At 37.8% G+C, this 16,938-nt stretch overlaps 1 protein-coding gene across 2 annotated transcripts in view; it reads right to left on the bottom strand.

Moving 5' to 3' along the window:
• Positions 1-16,938, bottom strand: part of LOC126458088 (CSC1-like protein 2) — a 180,083-nt gene that overhangs the window by 89,204 nt on the left and 73,941 nt on the right. For both annotated transcript variants that reach the window (XM_050094905.1, XM_050094906.1), the window contains exon 6: positions 4,768-4,959. In XM_050094905.1, the coding sequence (XP_049950862.1) occupies positions 4,768-4,959 (192 nt within the window). The remainder of the gene's footprint in view (positions 1-4,767; positions 4,960-16,938) is intronic.

Here is a 16,938-nt window from a genome sequence, read left to right as displayed (position 1 = left end):
GTCATGATTTTATAAATCACACATGGGCTTACTTCTGTAGAGTTGGTCATACTTTATCACATCTGATTGCAGTGTACTATACTGAACGTGTCTTGTTGAAATGTTGCAAGAGGTAACCATTTTCTCATTTTTCAAAAAGCATTGTCTTTAGTTTTTGCATTGATGGGTTTCATTAGAATGTGTGTCACCTAGTGGTTTCATCAAAAATAGGATATGGCATGCTGTATTGTTAGCCATTACTCCTGTTTGTAATTTTTTTCCCTTCATATGGATGCTAAACCCTCACCATGTATCTCATCCACACCCACACACGTGTGTGCTATATGGCACATTTTTTGCATGCAACCTTACGAGTCCATTAGTGACACACAACATACGGTTTAGTCCATTTTCACACCTTCCCCCAAACATTACATTGCAGTTATAGGAACTTCACATTATGTTAAGCTGAATTTTAGGAGAGGCTATGTGACTACAATTAAAGCTAAGCTGTGGCTGCTGTGTGATAATGAAAAGCACCACATTAAGATACTCCAAGCAGTTTAGATTCTGTCCTTGTCCCACACCTTCAAGATGGTTGGTGTGTGTGTGTGTGTGTGTGTGTGTGTGTGTGTGTGTGTGTGTGTGTGCGCGCGCGCAGGCAAGTGAAAAGTGTGAAAGTGTTAAAAGTGTTAAAAGTGTTCCCGTGGAAAATGAAAATAATGACTGTAAAAGTAGAGTGTGTGCGAATTTTAGGAACAAAATTGTGAAGTTAAATGAGCATATTCCTAGCCTTCAGTTAATCATTAGCGCACTGAGTAGTGATATGTGAAAACTTCAAAAAGAAATGACTGAGCTGTCAGGCAAACAAGTCCATTCTTCCCCACGTAAAAATTCAAACAAGTGGACTAAAATATAATACAGAAACAAAAGTTTGAACACAAAAAAATCATCGTGGATTGAAAACATTTAATAATTGTCAGTTAAAAACAAATTTCATGTTCTTTCCATTAGTGAAGAGACTGAACCAATACCAGCAAGTGAAAATGAACCTCCAAACCAACTGTGTTACAGAATGGTTAAACATGGTCTAAATTCAACATTAGGACAAACAGTGCTACTGAAAAACTGTGCACGTATTAAGGAAACTAATGTGAAAGACATCAACAAAAACGTACAACAGAACAAACAGGGAAGTAGCATATTATTTTTTATGGGCAGCCACAGAAAAAACGTGGCTCGACTTTTCAAAGAATGCACAAAATGCTATGCAATAGGTATTGTTAAGCCAGGAGCAGCAATGAAAAATCTGCATGATAAAATGATTATGTGGTGTGTATAGCAGGGGCACACAATACTGAAAAACAATGAAGCAAATGACTGCCTAGCATAACAAAGACGTTCTTACACTGTAATAAACAAGGTAATACAATCATTGCAACATATCACACAGATGTGACATGATTACTCTCACGTGTGAACAAAGAACTAACATTAAAATAAAACAGATGTGTAATTTGCAGCGTTCTCAATATAGGAAACCTGGTCAGATGCCAGCATACCAAGTATGGAATGCACCTGATTTGTGAAGGAAAGAACTTCATATGTAAAATCAAACATGAAATAATCATGCACAAAAAAGTGAACAATGTAATGCCATGTGTGGGAACAATGATACCAGCAGAAGAAACAGCAACATCACCAATATTATTAACAACAGCAGTGCTATCAATACTAGAATGAGCATCTGACATTACCACATGTTGCAGAAACAGTAGTTCATCCCACACACAACAGAAAAGTAACTCAGTATTTTTTGTAAGTCACATGAGAGGAAAGTAGTTCAGAACATGTAAACATCTCTCATGCATTCAAAAAGAGCCTCTAGTGGCCCAAGCTAACTAGTGTACTGAGAAAAACTGCTTCAAACAAATATATGAATGCAATGATGAACAAGTCATAAACTTTGTATTTCATCAAATTGTAAGAGGTCTGGAGAACAGAACAGACCAACTGCTAATAAATGTAAAAGATGAAGAATATGGAAGCGAACCTGATATTATGTGTTTCTCTGAACATCATATCAAGAACAGAATCCACATGTTGCAGACTGAAATCTTTTGTTCAGCTGCTCATTACTGTATAACTAGTATGGGAAAGGGTAGCGCTGCAATGTCTGTTAGAAATAATATAGTGTTTAAATCTCTGGAGTTATGCAAATACTGTGCTGAACAGCACATTGAGGTGTGTGGCATTCAGATAACTGCAGATAGTGTCAGTTTACAGGTCAACTGCTCAGAATCTGGATGTTTTTCTGGGGCATTCTGAATCACTCGTCCCACCTGTCTAGCAAAATTAAATCATTCATTGTAATGGGTGACTGTGATATGAACTTTTTAACAGAAAATAGAAAATGAACAAATTTTAATACCTGATGTGCTCTTACAACTTAGTGTCAGTGGTAGGCAGTCCAACTAGAGTAACAGCCAGTGCTAGCACTTTAATAAATAACATATTTATAGATAAGGATGTATACAGGGTGTCCCATTTATCTTTACCACCATAAATAACTGTTTGTCCAGATGCAAATTACAAAATGTTTCAAGCAAATGTTCTTTAGCTGTCAGGAGGACATCAATCAGCATGATTGCCTTTGTTGTAGCTTTGATTTTTACAAAGATATGAACAGCAGTACGACATTTTTAAATGGCACCCTGTATTTTTTTATTCAGTAATTCATTTCCTCTCCTAAAGACCTACTCAAAAATGTATCACAGTGTACCATTCACTGAAATACAACATTATTAATTACATAACACAACATTGACGTTGACACTTAGTATAGGTACTCAGGGTAATGGAACACACCCACGTGCTGACGTTGACAGAGGACAAATGCAAACACAAGTAGAATGCACACACATCATTCTGTCAACAATCATCAGCTGAGTTGTGCGAGTAGAGTGTACACCAACGAAGAGAAAGTAGAACTGCTACTCATCTATGGGGAATGTAAGTAAGCAGAACAGTAACTGCAATACTTTTTTCTTATGTACAGGTACATTTAGTACAACAGTTTAGTCCTTTTAAATACTGTAAATACTGTTGTGTAAGTAAAGGCTGTCCTTCCTACAAACTGCATTGACATAATGTTTCTTTTATTGTGGTTGAAGTTAGGCGAAATGCTACGCAGGCAGTGTAACTGTACAGAGAGTGATATCTTGACAAGAACCCACCTTCCCGACAGATGTTTTCTCGTCTTGTTGCAACGCTTCAGGAAATGGGAGGTTTCAACCCATGACAATGCAATCATCATAGCAATCGCAATGATGAAATTGCCGAAGTTACTGTTTCTTGCTTCCATTGCTACGAATCCACATGTGAGCACAGGACAGCTTGAACACGAGATTGGCATTCCTAAAACCAATGTACACTGTATTCTTACATGTCACTGGCTCTGTCCTTACCATGTACACCTACATCAAAAATTGTATGCAAATGATTTCCAGAATCGTGTACAGCTCTGTCAGTGGACACAGCAGCAAATCCTCGCCAACCCGAACTACTTCTCCAATGTTCTATTTACCAATGAATGTTCCTTCTCAAACAAAGGACAGATAAATACAAGGAACATGCATTATTGGTCCAGCAACAACCCACGATGGCTTAGACAGGTGGAACATCAGTGCCAATGGAGAGTTAATGTCTGGTGTGGGATGCTTGGTTCTACAATTATTGGCCGTTATTTCATCAATGGTAGTCTAAACGGCACAGCATATGCCAACTTCCTCACACGAATTCTTCCTCCTCTTCTGGATGAAGTGTCACTAAGAACAAGAATGCTTATGTTGTATCAACACGATGGATGTTTAGCACATAATGCCTTGGGTGCACATCGTGTTCTGAACCGAAGGTATCCTGCCGAATGGATTGGTCAAGGAGGAACAGTTACTTGGCCTGCTAGGTCTCCTCATTTAAATCCTCTGGACTTTTTTCCTTGGGGATGCATTGAAGACATTGTCTATTGTGATATCCCAACAACTCCAGAGAACATGCAAGAACGTATCATGCTTACTTGTAATTCTCTTCAGCAGGCAACACTGGAAGCAGTAAATAATTCTTTCATTCAATGAGTGCACCCTTGTATCAGTGTCCAAGGTCACCACTTTGAGCATCTTTGAATGTTCCTCTCCTAGGCAACGGTACAGGATAGTCAAAGTCAATTTTGTGTTATGTTTGTACTTGGTTTTCATTTGTTTTCTGAAAACTCCAGCAAGTGGACGAGTTTGTGATCCCAGGCTCAAAGTCAATGATGTGTTATGTAATTAATAATGTTGTGTTTCAGTGAATGTTACACTGAAAGACATTTCTGAATAGGTCTTTAGGAAAGGAAATGAATTACTGAATAAAAATTACAGGGTGCCATTTAAAAAAGTCATACCACTGTTCATACCTCTGTAAAAAACAAAGCTACAACGAAGGCAATCATGCTGATTGATCATCCATATCCTATGTACCAACCTCAGTCAAGTCTGGGATATTGGCATGTTACAGCCTTCTGGGAATAAGTGTATGCTAAATTTACTTGGAAAAATCTGACAGTACATTCAGCTAAGACTTAAGAAGTCCAGGGGGTACTGAAAAGTTATTTGCACCATACAGAAAAAGGACAACGGCAACCACCCATCGCTATTTCTTTGACAGTGCTTTAAATTACCTCACACTTATCTTGGATTTAAAATATACATTAAATCTTAGCATTTTGTATTGTAGGATTTTTATGCGAACCTTGGATCAAGATTTGAGAGAGTTGTATGGCCAAATGTTTCTTCGTCTCCTCCCAAATTTCCTTGGAAATTGACTGGAAGCACGACAGCTAAGGATATGACCATAACCACTGACAAATAGAATATTATGTGGCGCTGAAATGACAAATATTGCACTGCATCTGGCCCACATTTTTGCAAGATGTTTTCGTCCCTGCAAAAACAGAAACAGCACCATTATGAAACAACACTTCAAAAAATGCAAATGACTTAAAAACATTAATAGGGACAATGAACATAAAGCTATATTTCCACTACTTGAGACAAGACATGCCCAAATGAGTGGTTAAACAGAAATTACTGGAAAAGGAATGGCAAATAAACTTGTATAAATACAGGTACCAACTTAGAGTTTAAACTATATGCAAACACAGGAGCATTATTTTGTTAAATATTCCTTACATAACATTCACAAAACATTATCATATGTCCACTACACAGAGTGTAACATAAAGGTACAACCAAACATTCAGAACACCTACCTTACACACAAAAGAAGGCAGTAAATTATATGGACACTGCTTTGCAAATGTTTCGTGTCCACAATTTCATTTTCTATAATTCTTCATAGTACATTAGTCTTGGGGGAACACGAAGAAACAGAACATACCCGAATACCATATGAAATACTTTCTTACATGAAGTACTAAAAATATCGTATTGGTTACATCCGATAAAGGTGTAGTTCTTAGATTCAGCTTCAGTGTTGTGTGTTCAGTTTCAGCAAAGCTGGCATGCACCTCACTTCATTCCTTTACCTAAATGTAGCGTCAGTTATTTAAGTGATCATTACAGTCTTGAACACACAACTGTTTAACAGCGGTCATTGAGGACTATTTCCACTACAGTGCAATGTAAGTGTACACAAATGCAGAGTTAGCAAATGGCCATTTTGTATATTGACTAGCATACAACAGTGGCCATGGCACTAAGATTTTATCACAAAATATTTTCAGAACAAATGTGACCTGCAAGAAACTGGTCATCACCTTAAGCAGCATAAGAAATTGAAGTCTATTACTTTGAACTGGGGAACCACAGAACAAGGATGTCACAACCTGATAGTCAGTTCTTCATTCAGTTTAATGATTATCCCAGTGTCAGCATAAAACAAGTAGCTGCAACAAGAAACACTGATATGTCATTATTTCATGTAAATGATAGCCTGCTACATTCATGCCAGTCACAGTGTGTGCCGGCATTATGAGCATCTGATTTTCCTGCACGGTTTATTCATCGATGTGTCAACAACTGTTTTAGTGTATTTACATTGTCCAAAGATTAAGACATTTAAATTTTATGAGAGTATAAATTTTCATCAGCTGGTATCAGCAAACATGAATTCTCATGAAGTTTTGAAACATATTGTAAAGATTTTATTTGAGCTAACACTGTATGATTAAGGCCTCATGTTGTTCTACCAATCTCCAACAAACACACTTACTCTGCTTTCTTAGAGAATACTCCCTCTGATCTGCTATAATATCAATTTTTATCACTGCAATGAAACCAGTGCTTCATACATATTGGTGCTCCTCTTCATTATAGTTTAAATGGTCACTGGATTCTATATAAAAGATTATGTGATGGACAGATGAGAGTAAGATGGAACAACCCTCAGCCTAAACGTTCACTGGATATAAGCTCATGAAACTTATTTGTTGGGAGCACTTAAAGGCTCTTGTGTACAAAATGCAGAGTCTTTGTGCCTATACTGTGCAAGACTGGAAGTGTACCCATTGTTCCAGGGATACACCAATAGATTTAGGATTTACTGCAATGATAGTGTGATGAATGTACATGTACACTATGTAATCGAAAGTATCTGGACACTACCAAAAACATATGTTTTTCATATTACATGCATTGTGCTGCCACCATAGGTACTCCATACCAGCAATCTCAATAGTCATTAGGCATCGTGTGAGAGCAGAATGGGGCGTTCTGCGGAACTCACAGACTTTGAACGTGATCGGGTGATTGGGTGTCACTTGTGTCATATGTCTGTATGCGAGATTTACACACTCCTAAACATATCTAGGTTCACTGTTTCCATGTATAAGTAAAGTGGAAACGTGAAGGGACATGTGCAGCACAAAACCGTACAGGCTGACCTCGTCTGTTGACTGACAGACCGCCGACAGTTGAAGAGGGTCGTAATGTGTAATAGGCAGACATCTATCCAGACCATCACACAGGAATTCCAAACTGCGTCAGGATCCAGTGCAAGTACTATGACAGTTAGGTGGACGGTGGGAAAACTTTGATTTCATGGTCGAGCAGCTGCTCATAAGTCACACATCACACTGGTAAATGCCAAACGACACCTTGCTTGGTGTAAGGAGCGTAAACATTGGACGACTGTACGGTGGAAAAACATTGTGTGTAGTGATGAATCATGGTACACAATGCGACGATCCAATGGAAGGGTGTGTGTATGACAAATGCCCAGTGAACATCATCTGCCAGAGGGTGTCGTGCCAACAGTAAAATTCGGAGGTGGTGGTGGTGATGGTGGTGGTTTGGTGTGGTGGTGTTTTTCAGGAAGGGGGCTTGTTTTGCATGACACTATCACAGTACAGACCTACATTGATGTTTAAAGCACTTTCTTGCTTCCCACTGTTGAAGAGCAGTTCAGGGATGGCGATTGCATCTTTCAACACGATCGAGCACCTGTTCATAATGCACAGCCTGCAGCGGAGTGGTTACACGATAATATACCTGTAATGGACTGTCCTGCACAGAGTCCTGACTTGAATCCTACAGAACACCTTTGGGATGTTTTGGATCACCGACTTCATACCAAGGCCTCACCGACCGACATCAATACCTCTCCTCAGTGCAGCACTCTGTGAAAAATGCGCTGCCATCAAGGCTAAGTGTGGGCCAACACCATATTGAATTCCAGCATTACCGATGGAGGGTGCCACAAACTTTTAAGCCATTTCCAGTCAGGTGTCTGGATACTTTTGATCACATAGCGTATCAACAATGAAGAACTTTTCATGTAATAAAGAGTTTCATGTGACATGTTGATATGTCCTGTTCCTGTTTTTCCCCATAATTAGTGAACTATGCAGAGTTGTAGAAACTGAGTTATAACATGGAAAAAAGTGCTATTGGAGCTAGTATGCTACCTGTATGCTTATGTATGAGATATATTACTCAATATAATGGAAGGAAACATTCCACGTGGGAAAAATTATATATAAAAAACAAAGATGAGGTGACTTACCGAACAAAAGCGCTGGCAGGTCGATAGACACACAAACAAACACAAACATACACACAAAATTCAAGCTTTCGCAACAAACTGTTGCCTCATCAGGAAAGAGGGAAGGAGAGGGGAAGACGAAAGGAAGTGGGTTCTAAGGGAGAGGGTAAGGAGTCATTCCAATCCCGGGAGCGGAAAGACTTACCTTAGGGGGAAAAAAGGACAGGTATACACTCGCACACACGCACATATCCATCCACACATACAGACACAAGCAGACATATGTCTGCTTGTGTCTGTATGTGTGGATGGATATGTGCGTGTGTGCGAGTGTATACCTGTCCTTTTTTCCCCCTAAGGTAAGTCTTTCCGCTCCCGGGATTGGAATGACTCCTTACCCTCTCCCTTAAAACCCACTTCCTTTCGTCTTCCCCTCTCCTTCCCTCTTTCCTGATGAGGCAACAGTTTGTTGCGAAAGCTTGAATTTTGTGTGTATGTTTGTGTTTGTTTGTGTGTCTATCGACCTGCCAGCGCTTTTGTTCGGTAAGTCACCTCATCTTTGTTTTTTAGATATATTACTCAACTTCATAAACTTACATATTATTATGCACTCAAAATTTGTGTAGTCTATGGATAGCTTTTACTTTGTCAGAGTAAATTTGACATACAGCTAAGAATGAGACGGGATTTTTCATACCCGAGCAAGAATTTTTTCAGACTTCGATGGGTTTACATCATGATTTTCCTTGGAGAACAGCATGCTATGCTTCCCATAATAGCAGCTTGTGTCACCGAAGATACCTCTCTCTCAGTTGCATTTGTGAAGCCATGAAACGCTGTTTTCATGGGGTTTTTTTATGTTCTCTTCCAGAATGCATCAACAGTTGAAATTTCGCATCTAGATTTTAAGTAATATTACAAACCCTGTGGCACAGTTGACCATACAGTGGACTGATGTTAATGTCTTTTGTTTGGGATTTTCAATCAGCCCTGAGACTAAAAATGCACACAGGGTACGCTATTAGTTGGGAGTGTTTACTTGGGTGAGCTCTGTGGATTTGCAGCCTGAGGATTGATTGAAAACAACAAAGAAGAGGTGATATTAATAGCTGTCCACAGATGTGGACATCAGCACCATAGGGTTCATTATCACAGGTAAAAAAAGAAGAATGTGTCTCAACAACATGCCAGAACAGTGTGCACCACTTTGTAATGGCACTATGATCACTGAACAGCCACAGGTAGAACATGCAAGCAATGCAAAATACCCTATGATGAGGAATATATCATGGACATACATAGTGATAGGGATACCACCTCCTAACGCATATGTATTTGTTGTGTCCACAGGAAAAAGCCAAGTCTCCTATTAACAAAGTAAGAAAGAAATTCTATGGCGTTGCCACAGAAGCCACCGGGAATTAATGCAGAAGAGCGGTGGGTGATCAACTAAATGCCAGTGTATCAGCCAGAAACAACTGAGATAAGCTATAAGCATACAGAATCCACAGGGCATTACTAGACAGTGGTCTATTCATAGGCATGGAGGCAACATCCAATCCACATATGATAGTATAATGGTGAGACCAGCACTCCTTATTAGACACAGGACAGTAGGATGCATGGGAGACAGAGAAAAGGCCTTTGGTGGGGACAAAGCTATGTCATGAGAAGCCAGTAAAGGGCTTAGGATGCAGAGTGTGACCATATTAAGCAAGGCACCTCTTTCTCCCCACCCAGCCTCTGAAGAAATGCATAAGCAGAGCCAATAAGGTGGCAAGAGATCTGACATTATGCCATGGCAGTAGACAGAGGGGTCAGAGAGGAAATATGAACAAAACTCTGGATCCAAATGCTCTGGGGGCACTCAGAGTGAGTAACTGAAGATAGACAGAAGTCAGAGATGGACAGGGAAACATTGTTAAGCTGCAGGCGGGCAGCAGAAATAGTCAGTCATAGGTTGCTGCAGGCAGGTAGCAATCTGACAGAATCTTAGAGAACTGTTAGCCAGCCTTGGGACTCTGTTCAGGTGGTTGCCACAGGATATCATCTTTACCATGTGCAGCTTTGGATACTTGACAACAAAACACATGCTTTCAGCCTCTTTCCTGCATTACTGTTTAGGCAATACTTTCAAAAAGTTCTGTATTTTATGGACTATAACACACTACAGACTATGAGACTGCCTTAATTTTTAAGCAATTTTTAAAAAAATAATATTTTTATTATTAGGTTGCAAAGTGAGACGAGACAAATTCTTAGTTTATGAAACTGAACTGAGCTTTAAAATCCCTGAAAATCTTCTTCTTTGTCAATGTGCTCTTCATATGCGAGATGGTCTTCACTGCCTTTGAGAACATTATTTACGTTGCTCTTTTTGGAAGATTTAACAAAAATGTCTTCTCTCACTCTAGACCATGACTGTTTCATCCACTGACATACTTGGTTGATTCTAGATTGTTTTAAAGCTCCCTTCGGCATGAATTCATCTTGGTTTCATTCATCGTAAATTTGTTCCATTCGTCCCTCACATACGCTTTCAATGGTTAATTATCGAGACATCAAGGGGTTGCAATTGTGAAGTAAGTCCTCCTAGATTAATAGCAAGCTCTTTATTTTCCTGTCTCAGTTTCTCTTTCACATAATTTTTCAAATAACTACTGAACTAATCTAGCACAAGAAGAGAACTCTTCTTCATATAGCGCTCTTAGAGAAAAGTGTTCCGAGACTGTTACCTGAAATGATCCTCCATGATACTGACAAGAGGGAGATTGAGTTAATAATTAAATCACTAAAGACCAAGAACTCTCATGGATATGACGGGGTATCTAGCAGAATACTGAAGTATTGTTCCACGTATGTTAGCTCAGTACTTAGCCATATCTGTAACTTTTCCTTTAGGAGTGGTCGGTTTCCTGACCGATTAAAGTACTCGGTAGTGAAGCCACTTTATAAAAAGGGAGACAGGGATAATGTTGACAATTATAGACCTATTTCTATTCCATCGGTGTTTGCTAAAGTTATCGAGAGGGTTGTATATACAAGGTTACTGCAGCATTTAAATTCACATAATTTGCTGTCAAATGTACAGTTTGGTTTTAGAAATGGCTTAACAACTGAAAATGCTATAGTCTCTTTTCTCTGTGAGGTTTTGGATGGATTAAATAAAAGGTTGCGAACGTTAGGTGTTTTCTTTGATTTAACGAAGGCTTTTGACTGTGTTGACCACAAAATATTACTGCAGAAGTTGGAACATTATGGAGTAAGGGGAGTAGCTTACAATTGGTTCGCCTCCTACTTTAAGAACAGAAAGCAAAAGGTAATCCTCCGCAATATTGAGAGTGGTAATGATGTTCAGTCCCAATGGGGCACTGTTAAATGGGGCGTTCCCCAAGGGTCGGTGCTGGGGCCACTGCTGTTTCTTATTTATGTAAATGATATGCCTTCTAGTATTACAGGTGATTCAAAAATATTTCTGTTTGCTGACGACACCACCTTGGTAGTGAAGGATCTTGTGTGTAATATTGAAACATTATCAAATAATGTAGTTCATGATATAAGTTCGTGGCTTGTGGAAAATAATCTGATGCTAAATCACAGTAAGACTCAGTTTTTACAGTTTCTAACCCACAATTCAACAAGAACTGACATTTTAATCAGACAGAATGGGCATGTTATAAGCGAGACGGAACAGTTCAAGTTCCTAGGCGTACAGATAGATAGTAAGCTGTTGTGGAAAGCCCATGTTCAGGATCTTGTTCAGAAACTAAATGCCGCTTTATTTACCATTAGAACAGTATCTGAAATAAGTGACATTTCAACACGAAAAGTAGTATACTTCGCATATTTTCATACGCTTATGTCATATGGTATTATTTTTTGGGGTAATTCTTCTGATTCAAAAAGGGTATTTTTGGCTCAAAAACGGGCTGTTCGAGCTATGTATGGTGTAAGTTCGAAAACCTCTTGTCGACCCCTATTCAATAGTCTGGGAATTTTGACATTGCCCTCACAGTACGTATTTTCTTTAATGTCGTTTGTTGTTAGCAATATTAGCTTATTCCCAAGAGTTAGCAGCTTTCACTCAGTTAATACTAGGCAGAAATCAAATCTGCATGTGGAATGCACTTCCTTGACTCTTGTGCAGAAAGGAGTACAGTATTCTGCTGCATCCATTTTCAATAAGCTACCACAAGAACTCAAAAATCTTAGCAGAAGCCCAAACACTTTTAAGTCTAAACTGAAGAGTTTCCTCATGGCTCACTCCTATTCTGTCGAGGAGCTCCTGGAAGAGCTAAAAATTAAGCAAATTCCAGTGTTACATTCTTGATTTTCTTTATTTAAACTAACGACTTGTCGCCTGAATATGTTTCTTATATTTCATTTTATCTGTTTCTACAATCGTGTTATAATTTCATGTATTGACTCGTTCCATGACCATGGAGACTTCTCCTAAATGTGGTCCCACGGAACAATAAATAAATAAATAAATAAATAAATAAAAATAAAGCACACACTGTTAATCAATAATTTCATACCAGCCTTGCCCATCCAACACTTGTCATGTATGTGAACATTGCCACCTGGCAGTATTTCAGAACATTTTGGCATTGTTTTATGCTCAGAAATGATCATTGTGTTAAGTTAATACCATCAGAACAACATGAAAGGACAACAGTAATTTATTTTTTCATGTTCACTTGATTTTATAGTTACAGTTTTCACACCTTTCATGGCAACAGCTTTGTTACTCAGCACATCAAATGTCAGATGAGTTTCATCCAAATTCTATTTGAGTTATTTTGATTTTGGTTTGCATGCTAAGTCCACAATGCTTCATAAACTTATAGGACCAACCAACTCCATTCTTTAAGTCTGCTAAGTTCCACTGTAGCACTAGCTTATGAGCATGTATTTGAAACATTTTTGTATTAATTCCAATGCCACTTTGATGGTGTCCTTTAATCTATTTCAATATATCATCTTATAGTTTTGACCATTTTGCATTCAGTCCTCAATTTGCACATTTAGTATTCCCCCCCTTTTTTTTCAGTTCTTTAGTAGCGTGCCAATTGTGAATGCTTTTTTTCTGTTGGTGGAGGGTCAAAATACTGCTCAGCTGCTCTGTTTCCATGTTGTTCTGCATATGTTATTACTTTCAGTTTATAGCTGACATCGTGTCAATACCATTTTTTCCATTACGAAACTAGCTACTAACAAAAATATTGTGCTGTTACTGATAACACAAATAAGTGTTCAGTGTTTGCGATGGCAGGCTGCAAGGGTGAGCTGCAGGAATTTTAAATCAAACACCAGACATTTTTATATTAATTTCAACTGTAAGATGCACCCAAATTTTGGAGGCAATTTTTTGCAGAAAAAAGTGCATCTCATAGTCCGTAAAATATGGTAGTGATCCCGAGTTCATCATTGAATTTAGTGCCTCAGAAAGTGAGTGAAATACATGGTTAGACTTTATAGCTACACAAAAACTAAAAAATGACTTCAAGTTTCACGATATTTTCATCAAAGTTCAGTGCATGAGTATACCTGGGATTTTATTACTGGTGACCTATAAAATTTTGTAACTCATTATTCTGAGCTTTGAAAGCTATCTTTATATGTCTGTATGTAAGGGCATAAACTATAGGATGTTTTTCATTATCAAAAAATATTTTTTGGAACAAAATTTGAAACAAGATCAATATAAGGGGTTAACGATTCTTTGGTTATTCATACATTGCTCATTTTTGATGTGGTGGCATCCCTTTTTGCAGGATGTGCACTTTATCCAAATGTCTTCGTTACACCAGCAATTTTCCATATTTTATTTTAGAAATAAATTTCTCCAAGCTAAAAATGACAAGTTTTTGATGACTTTTCTTATAAATAAAATAGTGTGCTTCTTAAGACACAGAAATTCTGCACCTATCCAACTTCTTCTCGTCATTTACATCTAACTTATTTGTTTACGTATGTTTTCACTGTAATTTGAGTTTTTGGCATTCCACTATTGTAGAGTATAGTGTATTATAATCCTTATGCCCAACAATAAGATTGTATCATTCACTTAATTTGTTACAAGCAACATGACCTTTCATCATATTTGTAACTGTGAAAAATATACTGCAAATCATTAAATTAAAAATGAGATACTTACGGAATATGTGAATGATCATTATACTTCAGTTTTCTGCAGTTTCTTGTCACAAAAGATGTGTAGTAAACACTATCATTCTCACAGTTCAGTTCAAATAACATGGTGCAATTACAAATGCCTGTTGTCTTGGTGGAAACTGTACAAAAGCATTTCTTAAGCTTAATGGTCTTCCATGTGAGAAATACACCAGAGCCTTGTGAATCTGGCCTTAGTGCCTGTGGCTATTTTTTGTTTTGGCAAAATAAAGTGATCAATTAATTCTGGAGTCAATGATCTTCAATAAGCATTTTGTCCCCTGGCATCAGATAACAGCACACATACAAATAAGGTGTAATCTTGATCATGATAAGCCCACGGCTGAAAATTTTAATGAAAACCACCTTAACTGTATTATTACACATTTATTGTGCTACAACTAATTTTGTTTCTTTGAACACCTTCATGTTGCCTGGAGTTAAACAGAACAGGAACCTAGGCTAAAGCAACAGTATTTTAAAGAATAAAATTGGGGAACACTCTGATAAACTTATACTAAATCCTCGCCTAGTTGTGCTGAAATCAGCACATAGATAGTCTGGTTCTTGTGTGTCATGTTAAAGGCAACATCCAAGAACTCTGGTCGTAAACATTCTGCCTATACGGCTTGGTGGATGTATGGTGAGCCAATATGGCATGCTGCATACAGTAAACTGCCAAGAGAAGGCTGCTTCTTGACAGAGGTAAACATGTAAACATAGTATTTAGTCTCTGTTGAGTGCAACAATTGGCCATGCAATTGTAACTGCTACAAGCAATGAAGAAACCTTAAGCACAGTACCAATTTTATAGAGTGCACGATTAATGCAAACAATTAGAAAGTACAACTGAGTAAATGTTAACAATACAATTATGCACAATAACAATGGAACAGGCAACAGTACTTGCACTAAATTGTATCGTCATTTGACAACTATGACAGTAAGTTAATAAATATACAGATGCAGAATAATTATGTACAATATATCTGGAATGATAATTTTCATCTCTCAGAATGATCATAAGTTAGTAGTAATGTCATTACAAGAGATGGGCTGCCATTTAAGAACATAGAAAAGCTAAGGCAACCAAGCTGATGGTTGTGGTACACTGTTAATAGAATTACAAGTGAGGTGTTTTAAGTTAGCTACAATTATTTACAATGGAAGAAATCATAAAGCAGTGGTTACACAGAGCTACATCATTAGGTTGATAACACCATACAAATTATTACACAACTTAATGGAAAAGTAATTACATATAGTACAACAGGACCATTAACTGATCAAACATAGCGATCATGACCATAGAATAAAAGCCATTACCACAAATAACATCTTGTCACTAAATGTATAAAAAACTGAAAATAGCTGAACAAGGTGGTTTCAATTGTTTGGATTAATTACGAAGTAGCTTTTATTCTTTATCAGTTCTGTACTTTTGCATAATAGTAGCAAGTTCAAGGCCAATGGCCCTGCTGCGTTAGTGACACTGGTTCCAGTCTGATCACTGAAGTAAAGTGCCACTGGGCTTAGCTAGAACTTTAATGGATCACCATCCGTGTCTGCAGAGCACTGCTGACAAGCAGGGTGCACCCAGGCCTTGTGAGGTCATTTGAGGAGATATTTGACTGAGAAGTAGTGGCTCTGTTCACGAAAACGGACACCAGGAGAGCAATGAGCTGACCACATGCCCCTCCTTAACTGCATCCAGTATGCCTATTGGCAGAGGATGACACGGTGGTTGGTCGGTATCACTGGGCCTTACTAGGCTTGTTCGAACAGAGTTTTACAAAGTTAAATATAGCTAGATTTTAACTGACAATACATGACAAGCTACCCAGTTTATTTTGCCACTCCACACGTTCAGTGACAACATGTTTTCTTGTAATAGCTTTTATTCATTGCTCACAGTCAACTGCTCACAATCACTGTGTGTGCAATTAATTCATAGGTGCAACTGGTTGCTCACTGTTTTTATACATCTACATCAGTGCAACCATGTATAGCTTTTCTGTCTACCTCTTTATTGTATAGACGCGTTGTTAGTAACACACAAAAAACTACCCTGTTCAGCTACTCTCAATTCTTTTACACAGTCAATGAAAAGACGTTACTAGTGGTAACTGGTTTTACCCTGCAGTCATGATCACAATTATTGGTTCTGTTTTACTATTTGTGATTACTTCACAATCAGTTGTATAGTAACTCAAATGAATTTATCAACAGCTTTGTGTAACCACTTGTTTACATTCTCTTCCAATGTAAATAATTTTAGCTAACTTGTAATTTTATTACCAGAATATGATAACCATCAGTTTAGTTCCCTTAGCTCTTACATTTTTAAAAACACACACACCTCTTGCAACAGCATTACCAATAACTTATGATCACTCTTTGAGGCCAAAATTATTCTAGATATAATTTACACAATTATCCTGTAACTGTCTATTTATTCACTTACTGTTATAACTGTCAAATGACAGTGTGATTCGGTGTAAGTATTGTCACTTGTTCCATTATTACTGTACTTAATTGTGTAGTTAACTTTTGTTTGGTTCTACCTTTCAATCGTTTGCATTGATTATGCACTTGTTTGGTTCTACCTTTCAATAGTTTGCATTAATTACGCACTCTTTAATATTAATTCTGCACTTGAGGATTAGTCATTGCTTGTAACAATTACAATTGCACACTCTACTATCACACTCTAAAGAGGCCAAGTACTATATTTACTTGTTTACC

Source organism: Schistocerca serialis, chromosome 2 (genome assembly GCF_023864345.2).
Source record: "Schistocerca serialis cubense isolate TAMUIC-IGC-003099 chromosome 2, iqSchSeri2.2, whole genome shotgun sequence".
NCBI classification, from domain to species: Eukaryota; Metazoa; Arthropoda; class Insecta; order Orthoptera; family Acrididae; genus Schistocerca; species Schistocerca serialis.
Note: the sequence above shows the minus strand (reverse complement) of the source record. Positions and strands in the feature narration are given on the sequence as shown.